This window comes from Sphaeramia orbicularis, chromosome 4 (assembly GCF_902148855.1).
Source record: "Sphaeramia orbicularis chromosome 4, fSphaOr1.1, whole genome shotgun sequence".
NCBI lineage: Eukaryota > Metazoa > Chordata > Actinopteri > Kurtiformes > Apogonidae > Sphaeramia > Sphaeramia orbicularis.
Genome location: NC_043960.1, coordinates 30,269,846 through 30,290,223, shown reverse-complemented (window position 1 = coordinate 30,290,223; position 20,378 = coordinate 30,269,846). Strand labels below are relative to the sequence as shown.

The 20,378-nt window shown below is 37.3% G+C and overlaps 1 protein-coding gene across 1 annotated transcript in view; it reads right to left on the bottom strand.

Annotated features, from left to right (window-relative positions):
• Window positions 1-3,473: 3,473 nt before the first annotated feature.
• Window positions 3,474-20,378, bottom strand: part of artn (artemin) — a 39,767-nt gene continuing 22,862 nt past the window's right edge. The window contains exons 2-4 of the mRNA XM_030132463.1: window positions 17,096-17,157; window positions 12,877-13,051; window positions 3,474-4,708 (exon numbers count right to left, since the gene is read on the bottom strand). Coding sequence (XP_029988323.1) covers window positions 4,296-4,708; window positions 12,877-13,051; window positions 17,096-17,157 — 650 coding nt within the window. The 3' untranslated portion in view covers window positions 3,474-4,295. The remainder of the gene's footprint in view (window positions 4,709-12,876; window positions 13,052-17,095; window positions 17,158-20,378) is intronic.

Sequence of the window (20,378 nt, the reverse complement as noted above, 5' to 3'; positions counted from 1 at the left end):
AACTGTTATTTTTTTATATCTGAAAAGGCTCTTTGTCTATTTATATGTGCTCCACTCAGGTTTCCTAAAGTCTCATAAACATCCAGAGTGGAAGAAACCTTAGAACAAAGTACTGGTACACTGTATTGGTATATATCTTTCACAGTATAATCTCAATGTATACTGATATACTGTGCAATGAAACTGTGGGAGCTGCAATTAAAATATAGTAATCTCCCTATATTATGATAAATGTCAGGCAGATTAAATCATAACTCATCCTATATAATGCACATATCTCATTTATATGCATATTTAACCTCTTAGCATGCACCAGGTCAGGTCAGTGACCTGTTTAAGGGTAGAGGTTAGGGTGTCATTTGAGCCATGTCTGACCTGATAAATTAGGTTGTGTTTTAGCCACAAAATAAACCCAAAAAATAGAAGATGTTGCCTTTCTAGTAAAGTCTAATGCATGCATTTTTAGCTTCAAACTCCTTCTGTTCTTGAGGTCCAGAGTTGCACGAAATGGTTAAGGACATACATACTGTCCTTAATAAACTGTACTTACTGCTGTTCATTTGTTTCATGGATAAATGCATTTTAACTGCGTGCACAAATTCACATTCATTGATTTCTATGTACATGTTGCAGTTGTGGTGAAGCATTATACCTTATTTTTTTGTGCCTTGATGCACATTTTTCATTTAATTTAGCCTTATGTCTAAAGTTTTAAGTATGAAATGTAAATAAATGCTAGTTTCAGCTTAATGCAAAATTATAGCACACACAAAAGGGTATTTTGTATGTGCTTTAACAGATCACAGGTGCAGTCTTTCTCTGATCAAATCTACTGTAGTTGAGCTGATTTTGTGGAGAAAGAAAAAACAACATATTAGCAGTGGATGTAAATCTATGGTTTAGTAAAATAGTCCAACATCACCATTTTTGTCCATTAGGTCGACATCATTTTAATGATCAGTGTTGCTCTATATATGGTTTCTTTTCAGACCATAATTTAATATCTTGAATTTAATGCCTTCATGTCTTACAATAAAAGTAAACTCAGCTCTGCACTTGATATGTATCGGACGACTAAAGACCAGGTGGTTGAGAAAATATCATGCCACATCTGATCTCAAAATGAATCATGTGGTGAAAAGCTGTCACTTTGACTAATGGTCGTCTCATGACTATATTTATGATGGCATCCTACAATGGACCGTTAACAGAGATATAGACATGGTGTGCCAAAAAAGTATTCCAGAGCTGCTGTGGCATTTATAATTAGCAAAGGCTGGCTTAAGAACAGCATGTAATGATCGGATATGCTTTCCTAAAAGTGGGTTCATGTCCCCTCGCAGCAAGACAAAGTAATGTCTGTATGTGTGAAGAAGAGCTGAAACTGATCGCAGTTACTTAATGATTTTTTCCTTGACCAGATAATATATTACTGAGCTGCCCTGGAAGGAAAGGTAGAGTTTTATCACATGGTGAAAGCTGTTTTTGGTCTTATGAAGACTATTGTATTTACAAAACAAAACAAACAAAAATAAAACTTCTATAAACTTCCAACTTCTTTTATAGCATGTCTTCACATCATAGTATTTGGTCTTTCAAACTGCCCTGAACACTAAAGAATAAAGGGTTTGGTTTATCTGATGTGGTTTTGTATTGTCTGATTTCCTTCTGCAGAAATATCCAGAAATCCCATTTGGCTCTGTCATGGAGGCCTACTGGATAACTGGCTTTTGGCAAATAGAAGATTCATACTTAAGGCTATAAAAACGAGGCAAACATAGAGAAATACTATAACTGCACTCTGATGAAAATGTTTGTCAGTATCTGAGCTAAATATGGAAATGTGGAACCAATTTCTGTGTTAAATGCATGTGTGTAGAGTTTTGCAGCTGAATTGCATTTCAACAGTTGTCAACATTAATCTGAATATCCTTTCAACAAGAACGGACTGTATTGAGTGATGGCAGCAATGTCTGATAATGATATTTGCCAGAATAAGTGGCACAGCAGGTATGTAGTAATTAAAGGTTCAATATGTAAGTTTTCCATGTGCTTATGTGAAGTTTATGTTGGAGTCTGTGTCATGGTGGGAGCTCATTCTTTATGTCGGATAACTCCATTTTTAATCCAGCAGAAGAGAAGAACTGAAGGACACAGCAGCGAAGCTAAAGACTTTTGCATGTAAAAAGGTGAAAATCCAAATCCTCTACATAGGAATCAGTATGCAGGCTGTTCTCATGGATCATGGTTGTCCTTGGTTGAGAAATAAAGTTAGCTAACATCAACAAATTAACTTCTCCCAGCTCAACACTGACTCCTTCACATTAACTACACATAGGCTTAGGGACACACGCAAATCTTGTTATACTGAACCTTTAAAATCAACATTCAGTGTTGGTAATGTGTATAATTGTTGTTTTTACTTTAAAAACCCTGGCACACATTGAAAGTTATGTTTTCATAATTTGCGAGCAACCTAATGCCTTGTATCATCAAATTAAAAATTTGTAAATCCAAATGACCAGAAATTAATGCATCATATCTGCTGAAGTCTGAAGTCTGTATTTAAGCAGTCAGTCTTTAAAACTAGCCTCTGCTTACGCAATAAGAAACTAGATGGTTAACTGATAAAGTACCGTATTTATTGTAGAAGCAGAGTTGAGAAACAGAAAAGTGACTATCCATTAAGTCGCGCAAAAAAGCAAGAAAAAAAATATGACTTACACTGGAGTGAAAGTTTAAAAGGTCTGATAGTGATATTAACAATTCCATTTTCTTTTACACATATATTCATTTACCTTTTTCTTTTCAATGTCAGTAGGCCCACATGTAATTTGTGCACTGTTTCTAAATGTAATCAGAGTACTACAGAAACTAAAACCTGGAAATCAGATAGTATTTTGCACTTCTCTTGTCTCATAGATCGATAGATTGATATACCTAAGAGTAGAGGTTGTTGTACAAGAAGTTAGTGTAAGAAATTACAAGTTGGAAGCTTAGTGATGGCGATGCTGAAGTCATTTGACTGTGTTGTAGTTTATTACCTCCGCCAAGAAGGTTATGTTTTTATCGGCGTTGGTTTGTCTGTCTCTGTCTGTCTGTGTGCAAGACAACTCAAAAAATTATGGACGGATTTGGATGAAAATTTCAGGAAATGTTGATACTGGCACAAGGAGCAAATGATTAAATTTTGGTGGTGATCGGGAGGGGGGGCACAGGGGCCTACTGATCTGCCTTGGCGGAGGTCTGTGCTCTCCGAGTGCTTTTCTAGAAAAGAGAGCGCAGACCTCCGCCAAGGCAGATCAGTTTCATCCAATTTTCATATTTCATCCAATTCTGTGCATAACTTTTTGAAACATCTTGCATACAGACAGACAGACAGACAGACAGACATGGGGGGGGGGGGGGGGGGGGGGGGGCACTGATCTGCCTTGGCGGAGGTCTGCACTCTCCGAGTGCTTTTCTAGTTAATAGTGTAATGTCAGTATTATTGCATTTTAGTTTTGGTGACTGTATTCAAAAATCATAAAAGTGGGGTACATTTGCGATGATCATCTCGTTGAATAATCCAAGTATCATAACCTCCTGTTTGTCACAGAGCTGATAATCCAAAACCCAATGAAACAAAGTAATTTCCTGTTGAGGCAACCAGGGGTAACGTTAATTTCCAAGCTAACCTATGAACATACACCATCCTAGCAGCACTGTAATCAGCATTTTTGGATAGTGAGTTAATGTTACATATTAGCTGACAGTTTATGCAAATACTGATACATGTATTTGTAATAAGCCTGAGTTATGGTCTTAACTCTATTTGCAGGCTTAGAAATGTGATAAGCAGCTCTGAGCAACTGTTGCAATCAATGATCTGAAGACCAATATGGCTGCTAGAAGGCGTGATGCATCACCTTCAACAGGCTGAAAGACGGTCCACACCTATAATCCACCATGGATCTGAACATCACTGATGGTGTCTTCCTCGCTTCTTATTGCTTGGGCCGTTGAAACAAACCTTCCACTACTACAGACTGGAGGGCAGGCATGACCCACCAGGAGCTTGTTGGTGCCACCAGACTCCATATGAGGTTCCTGAGCCTCCATAAACCACAGCTAAGCAGTTAGCAAAGGGGAGGTCCTGGACACCACATGGTGCAATCCCAGAACTCACACCACATGAGCCAAGGTCAGGTCCCCTATGATATATACACCCACTGTTGAGGCTCTGCAGTACGGTGCATCATCACACAACAACTTTACTGTGTTTGTGTCTTGAAGATTTGCACTTTTTTCTGCGTTCAGCCCACACAGCTACAGTTGGCCGCCGAGAGCCACTTAATCATTTGCCATGTAGTCTGGGAGTCCATGAAGGTCACCGTCTCGTAGCGGGTTGGCCGACAGCAGGGGTTACTGCTGATCTTCTTGCCAGAGATGCTCCCATTGTCAATCAATGCTTTAAGGACCAGGTCATAGTTCTTACGGGAGCTGTGACATGTCCCAACACAGTACTTAAAGATGACCGTCTCATCTGAGTCGTAGCCAAGGCCCAGATCCCTCACTCGCATCTCCTTCCGCTCTAGGTGGCAGTCACGGCTGCTCTTTGGTATCTTTTTGCGGTTCCTCCTTGTTGATCTGGATGTGGCTGGATCACGAGAAGAGCGCCGCCATCTGCTGTGCTGGAGCTCCTCCTCCTGCATCAAAGACCACTCTTCTACAAGAAAAAGGGCACCGAGTTACGTATGTATGCATGTCCATAAACATGACAAACCTATGCAAGGCCCCCATGTGTATGGTTCAAATAGTCATGACTTCTAGGGGGAGAAGTAAAACATATTATTACAGAGAGCTTTCTTAAAAATGATCAGAGCACTTCCATGTAACATCTTTGATCAGAAGTGATTTTGACATTGAAAAATAAATAAATCAACGCAGACCATTAAATAGTGGAAGAGCAGTCTAAAAAGTCCAAGTTAATTTTATGGATATTTAAGGGTACAAATGCAAAGGCTATACAACAGAGGCAAGTGCTTAAAGCAACAACAGCTGAGGGGTTGACTACTTGTAGGCAGTGAAACAAGCAGTAAACACAGCACTGTTCAACTGTATCACCATGTACAGTTACATGGTATCATGTGGCAATATAGTAGAGGGTCAAAACATTGTATTTGAAATCTCTCTGACGGGACATTTTAGAGACAAATTGACAGATTAGTGTAGCTAAATGACCCACTTTTTTTTACTTTTTCCTTTAGTTGGACCATAAGGGATTATCCAAAACAAGGAGCTACTTTATACTGAAATAAATGTTGAAATGACAATCAATTAAAGTTGGCTCTCTGACGGGACAGTACTGTGTTTTGACCCTAGAGCAGAAACCTGCAGATCTTCAAATAATCACTTGGAGTTGGCTCCAGTCTTTACAAACATAAATATATTTACTGTCTCTTATATAAAATGGCTTTGGTCTCTAGGGCTATTTTCCCTGTTGACATTGAGAACTGAATGTTTTACATGACATGTGTGTTTAAATGGTATCAAGGTTTGTATAAGTTTGCTGATGTTAGTTAATGCGTGTTGACCAAGAATGTTAATTATCCATTAAGCTAATTACTGTGTTTCTACAATATATAAAGTGTAGATAGCAGGCCAGTTGATGTTTTCACTAACATACAAGTAGGATAGGTAATGTTAATTTTACCCCTTGGCTAGGAAATAAGATTTTATTTTATTTTTTTTAAGAATCGCAAGACTCAACAAAGAAGAAAAACTATAAAACCAGAAATTTAAACTGAAAAACACCATGATCATCCCACAACTCAGTTAGTTTTCTACACAAATCTCAACTATGTTTTTAACTTTTCCGGATAAAAAAAAGGAAATTTGAAAGAACCACAATCATTACAGTTTACACTTGCTATTCAATTTTAAATCAATACAGTGTTTTTCAACCTTGGGGTCGGGACTACATGTGGGGTCACCTGGAATTCAAATGGGGTCGCCTGAAATATCTAGTAATCGATAAAAATAAAAATTAAAACTTATTAATAAAAAATATAAGGTGAGTTGAGAGAGACAATCCCAATACATAAAAGACATGACAAACTCTGAAGCTGAAACTGAAGCACTGTGGTACTGTTTATCTGTCAAATGTTCATTGTGGTCAGTTTCAGATGCTTCAGCTCTTTCATAATTCATAGTTTGAGTTATTGTTTGTTCAGTATTAATTGTCAGCCTTGTAAATCCAAGCTGGACTGACTGTACATATCCTGACCAAGGAAAATAAAATTCTCACTTTGTGCAGTAATCTACATCTGGCTTTTCTGCCTCCGTCCATAATAATACATATTATATAGACTAAATGTCGTCTAAAATTAACATTTATTTGCAACATGGTATAGCAAGCTATTACATGACCAAAAACAAATCATTTCAGCAAAAAAAAAAAAAAAAGCCTATGCTTTGAAAGTCTGGGGTCACCAGAAATTTGTGATGTTAAAATGGGGTCACGAGCCAAAAACGGTTGGGAACCACTGCATTAATACATCATTAATACACACTGTTATTTTTACATTAAGACACCACTAACCCCCCACTAACTGCCCCCCTAACTCATTTATTCATAGTAGCAGGAAAAATAACACACAGGGTAACAACGTTTCCCAGATACATCTTGAATCACTTTTATTTATTAAGCCATATGTTAAATATCTTACTGTAGAGTTGGCCTGTTCTTAACTTCACAAGAAACTCCTGTTGTATGTACAGTAAACATATTTGGCATGTCAACAGCACTCTGATCAGATAATCTCTCACACATGACAGTATTTTGCTCCAACTACATTGTGGCGTGCTGCATCACAGTAAGAGAAAGTGGAAGAAGCTGAGCTGGCGTTTTAACACTGCATAGGAGCAACAACCACAAACAGACTGGAGCTTTTACGATCAGTGATTGTATAATAAGGCAGACATATTAGAATTCATAGCCTCAGATATATCCCAGATGCCTGCTCTGGCTTTTAGAGACTTAAAGGTGAGGAACTTCTCACACTTTAGTTTACGTTCTGGATTAGAACTGAGTTTTATGAAGCAGAGGTGAACATGTGTGATCAAATTGAAAGCAGACGTAGGAGTTGGATTCCACTGGTTATCAGCTGAGTGCTGTAAAATCTACTGTCACTATGTGGGGTCATTCCCACTAGGGGAGCAAAGCTGGCTCAACTCCAACAGGAAGTTGTCTTCTCACTCGGCAGGGATGTTTCCACTGTGGAGATCTGTTTAAGGTGTCAAGAGATTTCAACTTCCTGACCTGTGAGTGGCACTCATCCTAGTGTTTTCCTTAGGGAATGGTTATTACTATTGTCGAATGTTCATCTAGTGCAGCATGTGCTTGTCAGTTCATGCCTTGATGTTTAGGAAAAAGAAAACTTGTAATCATGAGGATAAAAAGAACAGAAAAATGCACAGAAATATACCCCAGGCTAATAGTCAAACCCTGCCCAGGTACACAAGCAGCCATGTGAAAACACGCCACAAGGTCTGCATTATTTCAAGTAATTATACAACTATTTCATGTTACAATTGAGTTGAGCAACGTTCAGGCAATCATGTACTAAACATTATGAGCGAAAGCACCAGTTAGGATGGGAACACATGAGAAATACAGTTGATATTTTCTTGACAGCATGATAAAAACACCAGTCACTGTGCCTGCTGTGTGTGCCGTGTGTGTATTCTCTGACTTCCTTCTATAGGCCTATTGTTGAAAGCATGTCCCATCACAATCTCCATTTATCATATACCATACACCTATAGAGCTATGACATTGGGAAACATATTACATAATATAACATAACTTAATACCCATAAAGACCCAGTGCTACTTTTGTGGCAGTTCCCTTTTTAAAAAAAAATATTTATCGCCATTTATTGTAATATTATTGTCTTTATTTAAATTTTTTTCAGCATAAATCATGTATTTTCTTATATTTCATTCAGTGATCATGTAGACGTTGAAAAAAAGTAAAAAAAATAAAATAAAAAAAAAGTAAATTCAAAGGTCATTATATTGCAACAGAAAAAAACAAGGAAAAAATTACTTTTTCAACAAAAATATCATTAACTAGACATAAAAATAAGTGTCTCCATCCACTGTCATTGATCCAGCTCCATTGGTTTTATTAGTGAATCGGTGTTGTAGAAGATGACAGTGTTTCCATGCTTATTATGGTGCCTTTGAACGTCCAAATGGGTCATATCTGATGACCATGAAAAGATGACATTCTGCATTTTACACCAATTATTTACAAGTATTGATAAGATTAATTAATTAACAGGTATTAAACAGTTTATATCAGTAGATGGTTTTGGTCGATGGTGGGTCTTTGGGTCTTTATGGGTTAAACTGGTCTATATGAGTAGCATGTACAGTGAACATGTAATATTTTGTCAGTGCTGTATAGTACAGAAATGTCATGTCAAGACAAACTGCTATAATTTCACCGTCTTTTCCCAGCCAATGATAACAGTGTTGTTACAGCCCAGTCACCACAAAAACATAGTCTTATTATGTAAATGATGTCTGTACTGAGCCAAAAATGTATGTAGTATTGACATTTCTCTCTTCTATGTGAATATCAACATTTAAGTGTTTTGTGTCTTAGGTACAAGGTGTTTTGGAACGGTTAGTGTTTTTTACAAAATCAATTTGCCTGAAGAGACTGAAGTTCACATCCAGAATTCTAAAGTTTTGTAGGTTGTTGTAGCAGAATCATAGACTGTATTATTAGCAGATGGAGGAACTGTCACTCAGCTGCCATTTTGACGCTAGATTGTGATGTATCCATGGCCATTTTAGATTTTTGGAACCTGAAGTGACCATATTTGGACAGAAGGGGGTCAGAGGTGAGCTATTGCTGTATGCTTGCTTACTCACTTAGTAAAACAGTGAAATTCATCAAGTATTGTACAATAAAGTCATTTTACAGTCTTCTTGGTGGATCCTATTATCCACAACTACAGTTTCATTGAACAAACTGAACCTCTGCAAGTCTGACTCATGTAGACCGGTCCATCAAAGCCTAACATCAAGCTAATAAATGGTACAATAATTTAAAGAAGGATCTCCAGATCACCTATTAGAGGTTCCAAATGAAATGGATGACACCACAATGAGCCACAGAAAAAAATTACCGACTTATTTTTAGAAAATACTTCAATGGAAGTCTATTGGAATCAGTTTTTTTTTTTAACAACCCCAGTGGCCATCAGTGGTATTAGACCTTTAAGAAACTTCAACATTGGCTTAATTTTAGAACAGAACAGATTTTGAGCCTTTTTTTCGTAAAACCATGCTCTTGTATATTTTCTCAAAACCAAATGCTGCCGGTGGATAAACCTAACCATAAAAATAGCAAAATACTTAAATATGAACATGATGTAAAGAAAACATTATTGAAAAGTGCCATGAGTTACAATTATATACTATACATAAATTATTAAACCTAATGATTGTTTTTTTTTCTAGAAACATAGAATTATACATATCTGGGGTTTAACATATAGTAGCCACATACTATTGTGGTACATGGGCTGGTAATGAAAATAATGGCTAAAATCTTGAAGAGCAGAGACTTTGGGGGTAACAAACAGAAGTACATGTGTATGATCACACATGTTGATTAGACAGGCAAAAATGTATCCGTGTCATCTAAATAACACAACACAAACTATAAACATATTTTTTAACAGAAAACGTGACGCTTAGAAAAGACTACTTTCATCTATTTACTTTTCTCTGACTGTGTTTCTGTTTTACATCTTCCAACTCAATCAGATGCCTGAGGACACACATCAGATTCCCTTTGAGACAATAATCTCATGCTGTCAAAAATTCAGACTTTTCCCCTCTGTGCTGCTGTCAACTGTCACTTCAGCGACAGACAAGTGAGATGCACCTCCACACACTGACTTACAGTTTCATTATAACCATCTGTCTACGGGTCTTTCTACTGGACATCACATCAATCATGTCTTTAGTTATGTCACTTTAATCCTTCACCATCTCATCCAGAAAGTTTCATATGGTACCAGAATGGCTGGTAAAATAAATACACATAGAAACCACAGCGATGTATTTAATTCCTCTTCTGTCTGTGATGAACAGGACTGCAGTGCCTGATAGAAACTCCATATTGGACTGATTTTTTATCCTGTCGTATACGGCCCCTTTCTGAAGTGACCGAATCCATATTCAGGGTTGAAAACTACCAGGCAAATATCCAGAGGCTACATTAGTCATCAAGGAGTGACTCTCTGCTATTTTATGGCCTCTGACACAGATTTATGAGGCTTTGTTTTCAACAAGACGTCGCCGCTGCACAAAAACTGTTTGAATATGTCACAGTGAAGAATGAAGATGAAGCGTATCCTTCTCAAGCCAATAAAAAGTGTATGCATGTGGGTCGCCCATGTAACAGGGCCCCTACACTGACATCCAAAAAATATTTTATGTGTTCCCCCTGGTCATGTTGAGTGGAGTTTTCCATTGTACAAATGTCCAAATGTTACATTTATATGGACTTTTAGATAAAGTAGGATGTTCATATTATACTATATTATTCTAAGTTCTTTGTCACGTGATAATCAATGTAGTTTCAGCAGAATAGCTGTATTTCTAGGGGTCTTTCAATCCACTCAATAACAAAAGCCAAAGGAGTGGATGATGAGTCGTAAAGTGGGATTATGGGAGAAAAATCTGACTTGATGCTGTTCAGAAAACAGATAATGTACATTTATCCTATATTATAAAAGGGAAGTGGACTCTGTCTGTGTGTCCCGGGCATCACACAAAATCCAGGAAGAGCTGACTGCTGCAGTTTGGCAGACTTATGTCTTTTTGGTCAAGGAAGAGACTCATGAAAACGGCAAACTGATAGGATTAATATTTTGAGAGATATTAGTAATTTTGGAATAAAATAGCCTTACAATAGCCTTGCAATGAATCATAGAATTGAAGTGGGTTACCTAGCAACAGATAAACAATAGGGCCATGTGCCATGGTGGTTTTATGTGCAGAAACAGACACACCAACTGAGAGGTTATTCAACTGAAAATGCCAGTGGAATTTACCGAGAAAGTAAAGGAATGAACTGTATCAGAGGTCCGTTTATTATCTACCACATCTAGAACCCATGGTTCCCCATGGGTCAGTATGCTAGTTCTCATCATCTTAAGTGATATATAGTTAGATTGTATTATTTCATTCTAATAAAATAGGGAATACTAACTACAAACTAAATTATGAAATTCATTGCTGGAAAGATTTCGTATCAGTACACAAAACCAACAAAATACACAGTACAACATATGCCTCGTTATTTTTAGGTGTTTTTAAAGGAGGAAATGCCATATATTATAGATGTATGTATTGGACAGGGTTCAGTGGCATCTCATGGTGATGTTATAGAATGTAATGTAGAATGCTTTTGTTCACCCTGCCCTACAGTGGTCACAAAAAATGCAAAAGAAAAAAAAAACCTTTCAGAGTCAACCATGACAGCACAACGTGTAAGCCAAAAATTATATTCTAATGATTAAATATAATCATTTCTGCTAATAGATCCCCCTAAATGTTAAGTAAGCAAGTAAGTAACTCTGTGGTTTAAGGTTTTACGTGTCCTCCCACCTGGCATCTGTTAGAAAGCAGGTTCAACAACATCGGAATTTAACCCCGAGCTCCAAGTTGATAAACACTGACATGGGAAACTCAGAGTTTTCAGTTTCAACAGAGCTGATCAGAGTAAGGGTTCATTTATACTCAACATTAAATATAGATACAGATATGGCAGAACCTTTGGTCTAGACCATACGTTCATTTAATCCGTATTTCTGCACACCTTCTCAGAGCGTACAGATATGGATGAAATGGAAAAGTACCATCAGAAAGTACCAGCAAGGGCAGTGTAGCCAGTAGTGCAGACCAACAGGATCTCGGGGGGTGGGGGGTGGAGAACCAATACAAACTTTACCCAATTCTCCAACAGATTACCAGAAACTTTAATTACCAGGAATTTATTTACCTGCGTAAAAGAATTCCTGGTAACCTCCTAAGTTCCTGGAAATGTATTCAAATCAAACTCAGTTGTTTTGACTTACTGACTCGCAGTCCCACTGAATTTCTTTTGTGCATATTTGGCAAATATACTCTTTAGCACATTCGGATGGACAGACAGGTAATTGCAGTGCACTTGTAGGAATGAGCTGAATATGCTCTTTTGAGTGTTTCCATTCAGATGAACTGTCAACTGACAATTGTCTTGAATCTGAATGAAAAGGCACAGATTTTACTCTGACCTTGGAGTGAATCTATGAAGTGTAATGTGTGAATGTGAAGGCAGAGGCGCAAATGATACTTGATAATTTTGTTGCAGGTGCAGACAAACCTCACATTATGTCAACAAGTCACAACTAAGAGTCAAAACGATAAATTCTTTACTGTAAGCCACATGTATAGTATGATGTGATTGTCCTAAGTGCTTCATACACATTCACTGCTGTCTATGAAGTTGGAATGAAATACTTTACATCTTCCCATGAAATAATTGTGACAATGTGATTTATTATTGATGGATAAAGAGGATCTGGGATTCAGTATGTTATCCCTGTGCCTGGTTCAAAGTGAGAACTGACGTGTATTAATAAAAATAAAAAGAAGAATGTGTCTGAAACCTAAATTATTCCAACTTTATGTGGGCAACAGTGCATATAAACTCTTCACACATCCCATCCATCAATACTCTCCGTGCAGAACTGACCCTGCCAAATGATCCGTTTATTGTTAATCACATTGGATTTGATTTAACCGTAGCCTCAGGCACTTACCATAGGCTTGAAGCCAGGGTGTGGGGACTCTGTTCTCCTGTTCCAGATCCTCAGCAGGAGGCCAGGAAGGTTGTCTGAGGACACGCTGGAGGTCTGACTGAGCCTCTTTATTGTCCTCCTCAGAAAACACATCCTCCGCTAGCATCAGCAATGACACCACTACCCACAGCATCACCTGTGGGTATCAAGCAACACACCGTTTGTTTGTGTGGTCAGCAGGTGAGTGATCAAACACATTAAACATAAGAGTAGTGTAGCAAATATCATGCATTTTTATATGTTTACACCCAGTTAATACATGGATCATTCATCTAGGATTTTGTTGCATGGACCATACATGTAACCCCAAGCAGCTGTTATTTTTCATTAAAAATTTGTAAAACTAAAAAAGTAAAAGTAAAACAACTGGAAAATGTTCATAGGTCTTTTGGAATTGTCGTACAACAATACTGAGGACTCTGCTAAAAACTGTTTGAAGAGCTTTTTAAATCTGCTAATGTAGAACAGAACCATAGACAGACGTGGCAAGTTTTTCACTACCTAACTGTAGTGTAGGGCTATGTATTTGTGGCTTTTCAAGAGTTTATAAAATACATTTGAATGTATCACGACGTCCCTCGCTGTGTCTGTATCAGTCAAACTCGGACAAAAATCACCTAGAATGTGAGAGTTTTCTTGTATTTCATGAGTATTTTGGCACAAACATTTACCCTCCAATGTTGATGTCAGACTTTTATACCTAAAGCTGCAATGCCTCGGCAAAAATTCCATCATACTGAAAGAGATTTCAGTATTTGTACTTAAAATGATCCAAGAGGGCATAAAACTCCTACATTTTCTCCATGCCTGTGTGTTCAGACTGTAGGAAATCTACCCCATGACACCCAGTGTTGTCCAATCACAGGCATTTTCAGACAGGTAGGTGGGTTAAATACATGACTGATAGCTGTAATCACCTGATCTAGTCACTGATCAGATTCTGTCAGACGTGATTCACTTTTCCATAACAACACAAAACAATGTCAGGACATGTTTAATTAATTATTTAATCTCTAGATTTGGACTGAGAATAGAGCAGCTGAAGGAAGGTATATTATTTTCTGATTTTGGCTCCTGCACCTTTACGTACTGATATTGTTAATTCATTCATAAGTTTCTATGTAGTTGTGTATTCATTCATTCATTTTCCAGATTGTATTGCAGGGATATTGGAGTCCATCCCACCAACCAACAGGTGAAGGTGGGATACACCCTGGATGTGTTACCAGTTCATCCCAGTTCACATGGAGATAAACGACTATTCATTCACATAGCAACCAGACATTTCGGTTTAATCTTATACCAATTAACTTATTAAAGTACATGTCTTTAGATGCTGGGGTGCTTGAGAGAACCCATACCAACACCAGGAGAACATACAATCTCTACACACAGGAGGTGACAGTGCTAACCACTGCAGTACACCAGTATTTCACAGCACATCATTTAAGAACCACTGAAATAGGAAGCTCTTAGTTTTTTGATGCTCAACAGACCATGATGACATAGTGGCCATTTTCTTTTGACATCATGCTTAAGGTGGGAATCTCAAACATTGTTACCAACAGGATGATGATGGTAATAATATTGCTGTGCAAATACATAGAATCTGACAAATTATTATTTCACCACTTCCTGATTGACCAGCAACCAAAAAGATAATGTCAAATGGAAAACCAGAGACATCAGACCGTATTTAAAGGACGGTCGTGGCTGTCTGTATAATATTTAATTATGAGCCATTGCCTCCTTTGTATTTGCATCTAAGTGGATGATATACCGTATACTGTGGAACTGAAAGCTGCCTTGTGTAATGTGATCCATATGAAACTGTGTCTCCCTGTGTCTGTGTCTGAGCCTATAGAGGCCACATCTGCATGGACTTGTGGGATACCTCTAGCCAACACCGGCACCTCTTTAATTACTTAAATGACACGTGACACCTTTCAGCCATGCAGTCAAGGTTAATATTTTAAGATCACTTATGAAACGAGTTTCTCTGCGCTGTCTGGCAGGAGCATGAAGGCCAGATCGGATGGGCGATGTGGTGGAAACTGGCTGGTGTTGAAAAGTATACGCAAACAGTCTGGCAGCAAATCTTACTGGCCTACTTTGCAGACATTCATTCATGAGGACAAGTGTAAAGGAGTCAGTACGCATCATACAAAGCACTCACCAGATCCTCTAACAGTGTTTGGAGCGATCATTCTTATGACAGTTTTATAACCTCTATCAGATGGGGCCCCTTTTTAAAACCAAGATTTATTAGCAGTAGGGCTGGGCGATATGGAAAAAAATCATATCACAATATTTTTTTTCATATCAGACAATATCGATATAAATATCAATATCACGATATAAATCAAATCACTATTTTTGTGAAGCTTAAATTTTCTCAATTTACTCATAAGTTAGTTGTGAAGACATCAGAAGGTTATTTTTGATTTAAATATGGTTTATTTTCTGTTAGAGGTTGAACAGGACAGATGTGCTGAAGAACATTGTACAACTGTTTCAGATAAGTAAAACAGGCACATATATTTAAAACTAAACTAAAAGTCTGACCAGCAGGCAAAAGCTTTCAAGTTTTAAAAAAGAACACAGAAAAAACAGACCATCTTCACCAAACAATACCAGGGACATATACATGGGGGTACGTTCCTTAACTGCCATAACTGGCGTAAACTGAAAATGAAACTTAACATGCTTTAAATGTCCGACTCCTGGCTTCTATGGGCACCCTACTTTTCAATAACCCGGTCGCCCGAGTTCTCGGTCACATTTTCACCAGAGGGAACACTCATTACCTCCCACTGCAGCCTAAACATTTGCGTGTGTGCTGCAGCTGCTCTTATACCTGTGCTGTGTGCCTCAACCTAACTTGACGTGGCTATAGCATGATTGGTTCGGTGCGGCGCTACTTAATTATGATTGGCTGTTCTTATGTCTGTCAAAATATGGATGAATGAATTCTATTGAAATTTTATTGAGCATGTCTCATTTTTCTATCAAGGAAAAGTTATATTGTGATATATATTGTTACTGTTTTCTCACACAACCCTAATTAGCAGTAACATTATACAATTAGGTTTTGTTTGTTTGTTTGTTTGTTTTTTTAATTGTTTGGCTTTTTAACAAACATTTTAATTTAGCCGATTTCAAGATTTTGCATGGTTTTACTGATCTGAAATTTCTAGCACTCATCTTCCATCAGCAGGTAAAATTAATAAAAAGAACACAATCAAAATAATTTTTGAATAAGCTCATTTTATTATTGTTTAGCTCATTAGAAGGTGGTTGTTAAATTCCGTTATTTAGTTGACATTTTAGTATATCCAGCCATTTATTAATTATTTATTAATCATTTATAATCAGTGATTGTTTCCGTAGTTAAATAATTATGGAATTTTTAGAGACATGATCATAATGAACATAAAAAAAAAAAACTTTTTTTTTACTTTTAATAAAGATGTATGCAAGATATATCCCTCAATTAAAGTCCCTCATTATATACTGACCCAGGGAGCAAAACCATACAAATAATTGTTTTTGTATCTTGAAAATGTGTTTCAATCTATGTTTCATTTACATATAAATAAACATACAGTGTAGACTTTTTAAAATGATTTCCACAAGGTTGTGCAGCAGTGTCACCTCATGGAAAGAAGGTTCTGGGTTTGACCCTAGCGTCAGCCCTGTTCTTCCAGTTTTTCCATCGTCTATGTGCGTTCTCTCACCAAACACATACACTTTAATAAGTTAAGGTCACTCTAGATTTTATTTGTATATACACACATCAGTCAGGTGATGAATTGACACTTGTCCAGGGTGAACTCTGCTTTCACCCAATAGCATCAAAGGCTCCATCATCCTATGACTACAGAGGATTAAGCAGTCATAGAATGAATATGAATTTCAACTGGTTTCTGCCGTTTTTCCACTAGCTCTGGCGGCATAAAACAGTCTACCTTCTTCTGTTACATGTTTGAGCCTGAATCTGAATTGGAATATGAGAGAGGACAACACAAACAACTTCAACAACAAAGCCCTGATAAAAACTATGTGTTTAGTCAAACTCATGTAACAGTTAAAACACAGTTTATTACATAAATCACAATGTTGTACCATGGTTTTCACATGTAATTCCATGGGTTTCCTGAACCTACATCCACACACTCACCTTCCAGTTCTTCAGGTGATGCCTGGAAGTCGACACCTCCTGCCTCCACCAGGTTTTTCCATCTAAAAGAAAACAGCATCACAGTAAACCTACCAGACTATCTTGTACATTTGCTTTTGTTACATTTTTATTGAAAGAACATGATGATTTAAGTGGGTTCAAACAATAATACACACATTCTTTTGTGAATGTTCCTGACTGTTTGTAAAATCATTTGAAATATTGATATTTGAAACTTCTGTGATGTATGAAATTAATTCGAAATTTGGAATTGTGATGTTTCATTGTTGGTTCTTCTGTCATCTTTTTCCTTTTATATTTTAAACTAGTGTGTTGACCCATGGGGATCCACGGGTTGTAGATGTGGTAGTTTTTATGCTGTTGCGTATTCATGCATGCTGTACCGCATTTGTCCAGGAGTCACCGACAAAGTGTACTGGGTATAGCAACGTGATTGTAAGGCTATTGTATTCCAAAGTTAGTAATATCTCCCACATATTGGTTTTATCACCTTGCTGTTTTCACTAGTCTGTTCCTTGCCCAAAAATACATAAGTATGAAAAACTGCAGCAGTCAACTTTTTCCGGATTTTGTGTAAATCCCCAGACACATACACGCATGCACAAACACAGAGGGCCCTTGGCTTTTATAATATATTTACTATATTGTTTGAAGTTCATTTGAAATGTTTGTTTGGTATCTATTGCATATGTTTATTTTCATGTTTCATGTGTCTTGATACTTTAAATGTTCTTTGTTCAGAATAAATTTGAAATTTGTGATGTCAGTGTTTGGAAAGGATTGGAACTGTTTGAAAAACCAGTTTGAAATTTTGACTTGAACCTTTTAAACTTCTTTGATAATTGACAGTCATTTAAAATTAGGGATGCATTGCCTTTCATGTTTGCTACCTCTGTCATCTTTTACCTTATCCTTTCCGGATATTTTTGATTTTCTTTGACATTTGGAATTCATTATAAATTAGGAATGTTAAGTGATAACACAAATTTCACTCAGTGATGTGGTTCAAAATAAAAAGGCTCCATAAGCTTATTATTGTCACCATTAGGAAATAGGACACTATCTGACATTAATGTCATTTTCTCAGAGGTGAATGAAGTTATGCATTCTGCATGTTCATTACACCCAACATAAAAAAAAAAATCAAACATAATGCAGCATGACAATATCCATGAACACAATTTCTTTCTGATTCAGGAAACTATCCAGAACTGAGCGCACATTTTTATTTCTAAATCCACCATATTTGATGGGTATTCCTGAGCTCAGTTTTGAATATAATAGTATCAGATATGTTTTTACACTCCCTGTCAGTTCTATTTTTATTTAAGACTTGTTCATACTCACTCTAATAATAGAACTGACACTGAAATCACATCCACTTTGACAAAAGTTACACTACATGCTTGTTTTGTTGATATGATCTGAAGGGGATGATGGTTCACCGTAATTTTATTTATTTATTTTTTTACATTTTCATGGAAGAGATTTTTATACTACTTTCACAAAATGTAGCCAATTTGGTTATAATTCAGAATATTTACCCTCTTTCTCGTAGGGCTGTTTATGCAGTACAGGTCATCAAAGTGTCCACTTCAACTCATTTCCCAGACAGCTCAGAATTACACAATGTGCTCCCCTTTCTGCTCCACTTGACTCAGTTGTCAGGTACATTTGTTAGCACTCTGATACAACTCTTTGCAATTATTCTCATTGGCCTTCACCTTGGACGAACAGTTAGTTCAGGAAATATTCCAACCACAAGAGACCCATCATTAACCATTCTTCTTAGTCCACTTCCTGAAAAACCCAGCATCAGTCTCCTTCCAAGCACAAACTCCAGTCTAGCCAATAGCGTTGTTTGGATAGCCAAATCTGACATCACAATCACGTCAAAGTTCTTCTAATAAAAATATTTGATTCCCTCTTAGAAGCCCTTGGCAAGATCCTCTTCAATAACAACACATTTCAATACATCACATCTGCTGCTCCTTCACTTTATTACTGCATCTCAAGAGGCCATTCTTAACAGTCTTCCACCCGACACGTTATTGTCACTGTCGGCTCTGTGAACCTTACCACTATCATTGTCCTTCCGTAAAATCAGAACATCCACCATCTGCACCTACATCAGTGGAGCAGTTTGGTCTCAAATCAACACATTAATCAAAGCAAATCCACCAAAGCATTTACCTTTGGGCAGGTTACTGACCCACCTCCAACATTAGAAGTGATCTCCTTTCTTTCAGTCTTCAGTTTCTCCATGATGCTTTTTTGAGGGGCAAAAAGATTTAATCATTTATCTCAGGCCCCTTCATCCCTCCCACCCATATTCAGTTATCTCCAAGGAACCGGACACTGCAATAGCTCCCATGGGTGAGGAAAGGTACAGGTTATACAGTGGTTTAAAATAAATTATCTTTATCTAAGTTGGTTTCCAAACATAGCTCATCCTTCCTTTAGTACAGCAGACATAGATGGAGAGCAAGGTAGAAGAAGAGCTCCAGATCCAGTTACACACACTGACTGTGTGTAAACAGGCTGCAATGACACACTGAAGTCCAGTTTGTATGCAGCTATTACAGTTTATTATAGACCAGTCGGACGATATGCACAAGAACAAAACACGCAGTTAAAACTCTAATGGAGAGGGGAGACAGACTGCAGGGCTGCCAGTTTGATCTGTTTTTATTTTTATGTGTGTAAATGAATAAAGTAGAAAGTGTTGAAGTTCACCTACTATGTCTGTCGCAAACTGCACAGGCCTATTATGTAATCACCTACTATTATAATGTCTGATGCTGTTTCTCCTCTGCTAGCATCAGCTCAGTTTTGCATGGGTTACATTTCCACTCCAGGTACAGTACTCCCTCAGTCTGGCTGGTCGTCATAGTGATGCAGCTATCGTGGCATCATGTTCAGCAACAAAGGGATGAAACTAAAAGTTATAACTTCCAAAATGATATATTACATTAAGGTTTTTCCAGGTAAGAATAAAGTTGTTTAAATATCAAATCTGCATTGATTAAACAACAGAAAGAGAGAATTCCCTTTAACTTCGCTTTATGTGTGACACCATGATGACACAAAAATACTGATGCAACAATGACTCTGGATCGATCCATCTATCATAAACATGATTTTATGTCGCATTTAGTTACACTTTGGCTTCTTCAGAATCTTGGTGAAGATGACACTAGAAATAGTATCTGATAGTTTTTCTTTCTTTTCTTTTTGCGTGTATCATTATTTTATGCTTCCT